General features: G+C 33.9%; 1 protein-coding gene across 2 annotated transcripts; it reads right to left on the reverse strand.

Moving 5' to 3' along the window:
- Window positions 1-1,902: 1,902 nt before the first annotated feature.
- On the reverse strand, window positions 1,903-4,354 carry LOC150033558 (uncharacterized). 2 transcript variants are annotated; one of them, XM_090318035.1, is made up of 3 exons: window positions 4,155-4,354; window positions 3,996-4,058; window positions 1,903-2,225 (listed from the first exon to the last, which is right to left on the reverse strand). In XM_090318035.1, the coding sequence occupies exons 1-3, from the start codon at window positions 4,230-4,232 to the stop codon at window positions 2,049-2,051; spliced, it is 318 nt and encodes a 105-aa protein (XP_090174161.1). In that variant the 5' UTR covers window positions 4,233-4,354; the 3' UTR covers window positions 1,903-2,048. The 2 variants fall into 2 exon arrangements, with proteins under 2 accessions (XP_090174161.1, XP_090174160.1); XM_090318034.1 differs by having other exon boundaries at window positions 1,903-2,265; window positions 4,155-4,352.
- Between the last annotated feature and the right edge of the window lie 6,133 nt (window positions 4,355-10,487).

The following is a 10,487-nucleotide window of genomic DNA, read 5'->3' on the forward strand; positions in this document are numbered from 1 at the left end:
CAAGCCATGGAAACCAAATATGCTGCTCTAATGTGGAATCATACTTGGCATCTTGTGCCTCCCACACTAGAGATGAATATTGTGGGACACAAATGGGTATTCAGAATTAAGCGAAACTCTGACGGCTCAGTACAACGCTACAAAGCAAGGCTTGTAGCAAAAGGATTTCACCAGAGCCCAGGCATCGATTTCTATGAGACCTTCAGTCCGGTTGTCAAGCCTTCAACAGTTCAAGTTATTCTCAGTATTACTGCCTCTCACCGGTGGAGTATTCGGCAACTTGACTTTGATAATGCCGTCCTGAATGGAACTCTAAGAGAAAACATGTACATGACACAACCCTCTAGGTACGTAAATCTGTCCTGTCCACATCATGTATGCAAGCTTGACAAAGAGCTCTACAGACTAAAACAGGCCCCAAGGGCTTGGAATGCTGCCTTAATAAAGGAACTTCTTCGATGGGGATTCATAAAGTCCAGGTCAAATCCATCCTTGTTCATTTATAACAAACATTCCTCTGTTATTTTTCTCCTGGTGTGTGTTGATGACGTAATCATCACCAACAATGACCCTCCGATCATCAGTCATCTTATTCAGTCGCTCGATAAATCATTTGCTCTAAAAGATTTGGAACAACTCACATACTTTCTTGGTCTTCAAGTACACTATCTTGATCCGGGTCTCATCATCAATTATGTAAAATATGTGGATGATCTTCTACAACGATTACAACTTAAAAATCTCAAGTCTACTCCATCCCCAGTGTGCTTAGCAAACACTTATCCATTGCTGATGGTACTCCTCTCGATGATCCCTTTATCTACAGAAGCACAATTGGTGCACTGCAGTACCTCACCACAACAAAACCTGACATCGCATACGTCGTCAATCACTTAAGCCAATTTCTTCAAAGACCAATTGATATTCACTAGCAGGCTATCAAACGTGTCCTTCGGTACATCAACACCACTAAACACTTTGGTCTATTGTTCCAACCTAGCTCCGACCTGTCAACATATGCATACTCCGATGCAGATTGGGCTTCCAACATCGACGACCGAAAATCAGTTGTAGCATATTGTTATTCATTGGAAACAATCTCGTTTCTTGGTCATCCAAGAAGCAAACGACTATAGCTCGATCGAGTACTGAATCTGAATATCGGGCCTTAGCACACACTACCTCTAAAGTTATCTGGCTTAATCAATTGATGTCGGAACTTGGGATGTTATCCTCTGTAAAACCCATCATCTGGTGTGATAACTTAAGTACCGGTGCGATTGCACCAATCCTGTTTTTCATGCCAGAACTAAACACATCGAGATTGACGCTCAGTTTGTAAGGGATCATGTTCTTTGGGGAGCCTTGGAAGTTCGGTATGTTCCTTCGGCCAGTCAACTTGCCGACTACCTCACAAAATCGCTCACACACTCTCACTTCTAGTCTCTTCGTTCCAAACTCGACGTACTTGATGTATCCTCTCGTTTGAGGGGGGATGTTAGAGAAATCCATGTTAGCAACTCAGTTAGCATTACACATACACAAAGGGCACCTCCAAGTCAGCTACACCATTACCAAATCACCTCCCTTCTAGAAGAGTAATTGGTTAGAAAGAAAATTTCATTTAACTAATAAAAAATGTACATTTGTATTAAAAATATTCCATTTATTTTTTTTTCTTCTTCTCCCATGGCTATATAAGCCTTGTATCAATTTTACCATAAAAACAGTGAAAAAACAGAGGAAAAATTCATCCCAACTCCTTCTCTCTCTTTTATGTTTTCTTACTGATAACTCTCTATTTTTTTTTTAATTCGAAATCATTGATATTTATAAGGTTATACCAGCTGACCGTTATACAAGTTAGTTACAAACAAAAAACAGATGGTATTTGGGTCAGACTTCTTCCAAAATTTCATCATTTTCAATTTCATGCCTTGTTTTTGTTATCACTTATGAGTGATAGTTAATAAATTGAAAATTATTCATTACAACTTACATAAATGATCCTCCAAATACTTCAAAAAAAAAAAAAAAGCTTTTAAGATCTAAAGAAGGGTAAAAGCTTCAAAATGGAGCTGAAAGGGGTTCTTTGACCAACTGCAGTTGATTTGGGGATTCAGTAGAAACGTAAAAGCACTGACATCTTCCTCTTTCTTCCTTAATATCTCCCAGTGACGGCAGTGGCGGCGGTGGTGGCAGTGACGGTTGTGAGTCTCCTTCTCCTTCCAACATATAGTTCATCGGTTTGAATCTTTCCATGATCTAAACTCTCATATCAATTAGGATGCAAAAATATAACAGGGAAAGTTACTCAAGTACTTGTAAGAACTAAGACCAGTATTCATATAATACATATTTTAAATATTGTTTAATCCTTGATTTACGATTCTACTGCCCCATATATTGTCCAATAATAAAGAAATTGTTTAATGATAAATTATTTTAATAGTTAGTTCTTCATAAATTTTCAAGTTGTGTCCAACAAATTTCTAAATCATTTTAAGATCATCCTTTGGTCTTTGAACTTTCAGTTTATTTTAGGATCCCATATATTGTCCAATAATAAAGAAATTGTTTAATGATAAATTATTTTAATAGTTAGTTCTTCATAAATTTTCAAGTTGTGTCCAACAAATTTCTAAATCATTTTAAGATCATCCTTTGGTCTTTGAACTTTCAGTTTATTTTAGGATCTATTAACTTTCTAATTTTAATTTGTCTAATTAGGCTCTTGACCTTTTTTAAATTCTATGTACTATATACAAAATTAAAAGTTAGAGTTAAAACACTATCATATGTTAATTTAAATTTATATTAAATAGATTAACTAATATGAAAAAAAATTAATATGGTGTGACCTATTATCCATAAAATTAAAAGTTTATGGATTTATTGGACATTTTTAATAAGTTGGATTTAAAGTTCAAAAACATGTTATCACATTTTTGAAAGTTCATAGGTCAAATAGACACAAAATTCAAAGTTGACGAAATAACTCAATGTTTAAGGCTTGATTTGGGATTGTTATATCTTTTAAAATAATTGTTGACTTTTATAAAAATTGGTCGTAAAAAGAAGTAAAATAGTGTTTAGTAAATTAGAGTATTTAGTATTATACAAAAAATCTTATTTTAGATATAATAAATAAAATAGACTGATAATAAACTATTTTTAAATTTTGTATAATTTAAAATTTTAAATAATTGTTTAGTATGATAAATTTTGTTTATTATACATTAATTTTTAAATATTAAAAAAATAGCTTTATTTTAAAAAAAATGAACATGGTATATTTTTTTTAAAAATAATGATTAGATAAAGAGTCTTTTCATGTGAAATATTCTTTTTTATGAGTTCTCATATAATCACATATTAGAGAAGAATGCTGTAATTCAGACGTGAAAAATAAAAAATAGATTTGATTATGCAAGAAATAGATAAATTTATAAATAAATCTTATTTTAAAGTAAAATATTGAAAACTAAATATTAATTAAAAATTTTACCCGATTTTAGAAAAATCTAAAAACTAAAGCTTTTAAAATCATTTAAGCCAAAAGTGACACAAGCCACTTAGTTTCACACTTTATAATCTAACTTTAAGATCATGGGAATACCAAAAACCTCCTCTAAAAACCAAAACTATATCCTTAAATGACTTTTGGTAAAAAGAAAAAAAAATTTCACAAGTGAGTAATGGATGTTATGTTTGAGAGTAATTTTTAAATTATTAAAATCATTTTTGTCAGGTTCAATTTACTCTAAAACATATATTTTAAATTATCTAATATCAATTCTTATAAGAAAAGTAGGTTTAAATGGGTAAAAATCAAGTATTTGAAGATTTTGAAAGGTTAAAAATATATTTATAATAATTTAAAATATTACAAAAATAACATCAACAATTTCAAAATGAGTGAATATGTGATAATTAATAAAAGTAGTAGAATGATAAATGTGATGTTAAATATGGTCAGTAAAAGAAACACATACATCAATCAATACAAGAGAGGCTTCACTGGGTTCCAGTTTCTGAACAACATCAGCAGCCACTTCCTGCAGAAGCAAAACCCAAAAAACTAAGATGAAATACATGAAATTATATATCTAAAAGAAAATAATTGTGGGTTCTGGGTTGGATATTAGGCTGACCCTAGCCTGGTGAAGTTGGCCTTGGTTCAAGGTTTTGGGCTCCAATTCAATGGAGCAGCAAACATTAGGCTTAGCCATAATTATAAGCCGAAGATGAAAAGCTAGAAACTTTGCAACAGCAACAGCAACAGCAGCAGCCCATCAATATTACTACTGCACTAAATTTTACATTTGCTTTACACACCTTTTGCTTCAGGGCTACCTAACCAAATTTATACCCATATTTTTTCATCTTTTTGGGCAAAATTTCACGGGCTCTTTTGACTTAAACACATGACCTACAAATTTTTTGAGGCTCTTAACAAAAGTAACCTCAATATATTATTACTGCCCTCCTTTCACTCATTTCTCGTGGGCAATGCAAAAATTTTCAACCAACGCTTTAAATCATTGGCCACACATTTCCTCAAACCCCAACCAATCTCTTCATCAAAATAAAACCAAATAAATACAAAAATTAAAACGTTTGTCAAATTTAATTCAATTCATTTCTTATTGGACAAAAATCAAACACAACTGATTCAAATTGAAAAAACTACAAATTTAATTTTCATACATGTTAAATTCATTCATGAAACATCATATTAATTTGATGTTTCAAGCTAATTTGAAAGTTTCTAACTTTTAATTTAATCTACATAATTAAATTCATTTGTTTATGTTTCAATATTCAAATGTTTCACTTTCTTTCACTATAAATATCCAATATCTGATTCTAGGTCGATCAAACAAGCCTCAAGAATTATCCCAAAAAAAAAAAAAAAAAAAAAAACCGAATCGATCTCAGCATTGTCACTCTACAATCTTGAAGGCCACAACCATTTTGACGTTATCGACGTTACACGTAATATCTCTAGGCGAGTATTAGAGAAAGGGCTTTATAAGTAGCCAACTTTGACTACCTCAAAGGGAGACAAGTAAGCAAGTTGACTCCAATTGAGAAACTCTAACTTTCCTTGCTTAGATACTTCATGTTACTTACTTAGGCATCAAAGTATACTTGGTTCAACATCACACTAATGTGAGCATTCTCACACAGGTCAGTTTTATTGTCGAAGGTGGACCAAAGAAGTGGGACATGGTGGAGCGACCTAGGAACTTTGATTTTAGGGAAAAATCATATTGTGTTGTTATTGATTGAAAGAAAGGGAATTAAATATCATGTAGTACAAGGAAAAACTGTAAGAGTGTATCAACATGCAGCTGAAGAAACAAGGATCAATAAGCATTCAAATTCACTAATTTTGGCAGAAACTAAAGGATGCTCATCTAATAAAAAAGGATTTGCAGTCTTACCTTTGTAGAACTCTTCAAGATCTCGATCAACAGTTGTCTCTTCGAAAGATCATCGTGAACCACCTCAAAAACTTCCCCACTATCCTCTTGGAGCTTTAGAACGAGTTGTGGGACTCAAGAACAGCTTGAAGCAATGAATAAACAGTGAGAAGCTCACAGCACCACACTGCTTGAAGAACTCTTCTTCAACTCAAAATTTTCTCTAAAATTTCTATTGAATACATGCCTCAAATTTATTCCAATCTTCTTTATTTATTGCAGGAAAACATGTAAAGAAGAATGTTGCATGAGTTGCACCTCATGCTTGGAGTAAATGAAGAAAAAGGAAATGGGTTTGTGTGAGCATGTAGAAGATGGTAATGGAAAAATGGTTTTTTGCATTTTGTGCATGGTTTTCAACATTCCAATTTTTCTTAAAATCAAAACCAATTTCAAATCTATTTTGATTTTAAAACTGAAAACTTAATTTTATAAAATTAATTTCATAAATTAATTTTTAAATAATACTAATTAATTTAATATCAAATATTAAATTAATTTTTGTACAAATTCATCTTCATATATTTAAATCATATTTAAATATATATTCTCCTATTCCGTTTAATTCTAATTTGAACGTTTCAAATTAACTTCTCAAGCTACTCAAAAGCTTATCCATTTACGAGCTAGTAGGGGGACCTCGCGGACTTAAAGATCATGGGTTCCAACAATCCGAGATTAATCGGCTAAACTCATTAGACCGATCTAATCCCCATTCGTTAACTAATGGGTCACTCCACTATAGCCCATAGTTGAACTCCCCTCATTGTAGATATATTATGCCACTTTATATAACCATAATCAATAAGTACATCCTTCACAGGTTGTTCGTAATCACAACTAGGTTAATATAATTTTACCCCTGTGAATACATCTTGTTCTTAAGTTCCCACTGACCCTCTAATGAACAATTCTGATTCATAACACCTATGAATCAAATCCTTTCTCTATCATGAGAAGGTGGGGCCCCGATTGTTCAAGACCTGAAATCAGTACTTAAGAGAACAACCTATCTACTAACTTTAAATCGGGTAGAAGTGAATTCCATCTTGCAAGGCTATGTCCCCAACAATTCATCTGGTCTTATCCCAAAATGGGAAGCTTATTGAGTAGTATTGTTGGATTACTCTCACTGTTTGCAGATCAAAGGATAATTCTGAACAAATAGGAGTTTATAGCTATCTCAGGATTAAGATCGAGTTAACCTAGGTTATTTAATAAATGAAATAGTCAATTTTAACAGTAAATGGTCATTATAAAGAAAAGTAGTTATTTTCCTGGTCCAATCTATATGCAAACTCATTGCATAGGATGCCCCCACTCACATGTCTTAACATGAACGACCTGTGGATCACATCGTTTGTAGCACTTTACAACCCTTTGTAACAGCTACAGAGTGGGCCGCATCCAAAAGTGTTACCAAGATAAGATACTCAATTTCATCCATATACTTATTAGACCATTTAGGCTATATACTATTAACTTGATCCTATTTATGTCACTACATAAAGTTACAATATTCAGACTATAGCCATAGATATATTTATTAGGTTTTCATAATAGAATGCAAAATAAACAATTTATTATTATTGATAAATAGAATGCATATGCATCTAAGGCCACGTTTGCACTGGTTGAAAAGTAATTCATCAATGGTAATGTAAAAAGTGGGCCCCAGTTGATTACTTTTTTTGTTGTTTACCTACGTTGCGAAACTGTAATAAGATGTAGCGCCCACCTTGAAATTTGTAATCAAATCATGTAATCTAATAGAGGAATAAAATGTGTTCAATCTAATTGTGGTTGAAATTTACGTGGGATCGACTACTTTTACCGTTACTGTTATCGTAATCATTACAGATAATGTTACCGTAACAGTATGAAAATTATGAATTTGCGACATTCATTGCTATCTTTACCGTTACCATTCCAGTTAGGGTCAAATAGTAACAGTAATGATAACGATAATAATAAAATGTGACAAATTCATAATTTTAGATAAACGCATTCAAAAGTAATCCAATTGTGTTTGCGATTCAAGCATATTATGTTCATCCATCAATGGAATCTCATTCCGATTATACTAATTTTCATTACAGTTTGGTAAACATGGCCTAAATAACACTAATACTAACATCTAATTTACCAGATGACTGAAGCTTTAAATTGCTAAAAATAACCAAACTAAAAGGACAGCAAAACGACATCTTTTTACAGACAAATAATAAAATATAAATGACATCAAAGAAGACATGAAATATTGTCACATTGAGCTGAGATCAATGAGATGCTTTTACTTCCTCTCTCAAACTCAAGGTTGTTGCCACGACATTGAGTTTGCAAAGCAGCTTAGTAAATCCACTTTCAGTCAATGCTTCTGTTAATCTATCTAAAATATACATCGAGCAGCTTAGTAAATCCACGACATTGAGTTTGCAAAGCAGCTGAGATCAATGAGAAACTGAATCAAACGTCAATGGCCTTGGCAAGTACCTTGTCTTGAAAAAAATATACATCGAGCTCCCTATGCTTACTCCATAATGAAAGACAGGATTGGCGGTGAGAGACAAAGCACTAATATTTGTCACGCTATATCACAGGTATGTTAGAACTCAAGCAGTTAATTTCTTGAAGTAAAGCTTCCAACTGATTTTTGACATTACATGTGTGATGGAGAAATATTCTGACTTTATACTAAATCAGGATACCACATGTTGCTTTTTCGAACACTACAAAATAGTGCATTGCCAATGACTACACAATAAGCTGAAATGGATCTCCGACCATCAAGATTATAACCCAAATCTGAATTAAATTAGCCAGTAATTTGTCAGTCATCAGATTTAGGTATGTTAAGACCATAATTAGTTATACAGTTCAGATATCGAAGAACTTGTTCACTACTTTCGAGTGTACATGTCACACCTCCTCCCGAGCTTACTTCTTTCGCTCAGAAGGCAATGTGAGGATGATAGATACTACCTTTTTGTGATACTTACTGTCCATCTCTACTGATTTAGCTTTAACTCAACTTAACCGAAAATAAAATTAACTTCAACTATTCATACAATAGAAATTGAAGTTCATACAGATTAATAACTTTTACATGTCATTTGTCCAACCCCTTCCCAATTACTAAATAAGACATTTAACTCGTGGCAACCTAGTCTTCTCATAGCAACCCGGATTCTTCTGCTACCTGCAAAGGAACACATAAGAGAAACAAATGAGCTAAAGCTAAGTGAGTGTAAACAAACTATAGGGTCTCCTTCAATACTTAAGAGCAAGCGACTCAATAACAACATATCAACACAACGAGGTTACTACTCAAACCTCAGGCTTGCACGTATCTGTTATCCTTACACACATGGTAGACAGTTAGCATTACTTCCCTATGTGCACATAGATCTACCTCATGTAGACTCAGAAACTAGACCTGTTGGTCCTCTGACCATCCCACATTAGGTTCTTTCCACAAACTCAGAAGCTAGACCTTACGACCCCCTGACCATCCTGTAGATTTTACCACTGGCTCAAGAACTAGGCCTTATGACCCTCTAACCATCCCGTGCAGTGTATTCTTTATCACCATACAAATTACACATATACATGTATGGAAATTTACAACAACAACAACTAAAGAAAAGCCACTCGTAGTTTACTAGTTTTCCCATTCTTCCAAGTCTTCTGGCTTCCTAGCTCCTTATGGAAATCGAAAACCTACAATAGCCCAATTTTAGCTTATGGTTTAAGGCTAGAATGACCTTAGAGTACCTTGATGACCCTAAACTTAGCTTATCCACTCCAACGAACGTGAAAGTAGGCTTTTGAACAACCTAGAAGAGTTGTCGACACAGGGTTTAACTTCTCCAAAACCAGTTGGACATCTGGTTGCCCTTCATAACTAAGTTGAATGCCTGGTCTCTACTCACTAATGCCTAGATTAGGGTTGGTAACAGGGCGGGGCGGGGCTGGGGATGTACACCCCGTCTCCGTCCCCGCGGGGATTTTTAATCCTTATCCCCGCCTCATTCCCCGTTTTGAGGAGTCGGGGTCAAGGTCGGGGAATCCCCGTTCGGGGATTAGGTCGTCGCGGGGAAAAATTTCCTGCCCATTAGTTTTTCTTTTTAATTTTTTTTTTATCTAAAATCAATAATTTTTTATATTTCTATTGAAATGATACACTTTTTAGGTAACAAGTTAGTATTATTATTGTTTTATTTATTTAATTTAATAATAAAAATATATTTTAACATTTCTTCATTTTAAAATTTAATAAAAAGTTAAAATTAATTATATTATGAAAAAAAGTTTTTAAAATTAAAAAAAAAACAGTAGCTTTATTATGAAATAAAATTTTAAAAATAAAAAAATAAAAACAGTAGCTTAAACTTAAAGTTACTATTTTATATATATATTCGGGGTGGGGTCGAGGTCGGAGACGAGGCAAGGATATGCTCCCCTTCCCCAGTTTGGGGGCTTGTTTTGGGTCCTAATTTGACCCCATCCCCGGTCAAACCGGGGATTCCTCACCACGATCGGGGCGGGTACCTGACCCTGCGGGGATTTTTTCCAACCCTAGCCTAGATGATGTCTTCAACGCCTAGGCACTCCAGATCAATGTGTGGACCTCCCTCAAAACACTAATTCTCTCAAGCTCTCCTTTTTTAAAGTTTTCCTAGAGAGAACTTTGAGTTGTGTGGTGAAAGGTGATCCTTGGGGGTATTTATAGGCAAGCTCAACTCATCCTTGTCACCAACCCTAATCCTTCAAAGTATGATACCTCACTTGCATGGAAATCCTAAGTGTCCACACCATGCAAAGTCCAATACTTTAACACCTTCTACTTGCAAGCAAGGCTTAGATGTCTACACCATGTATAGACCAATGCATGCTATCCTCTGAGATGTCAATCTAACACTTTACATTGTTGAATTCTACTATCGCATTCTCTCTCGTTTGGCTCAATCCTGAATTTTTTACTTCTTTATTCGGTCG

The sequence above is a fragment of the Benincasa hispida genome, chromosome 9 (genome assembly GCF_027475165.1).
Source record: "Benincasa hispida cultivar pf3 chromosome 9, pf3_genome.v1.1, whole genome shotgun sequence".
In the NCBI taxonomy this organism is placed as follows: domain Eukaryota; kingdom Viridiplantae; phylum Streptophyta; class Magnoliopsida; order Cucurbitales; family Cucurbitaceae; genus Benincasa; species Benincasa hispida.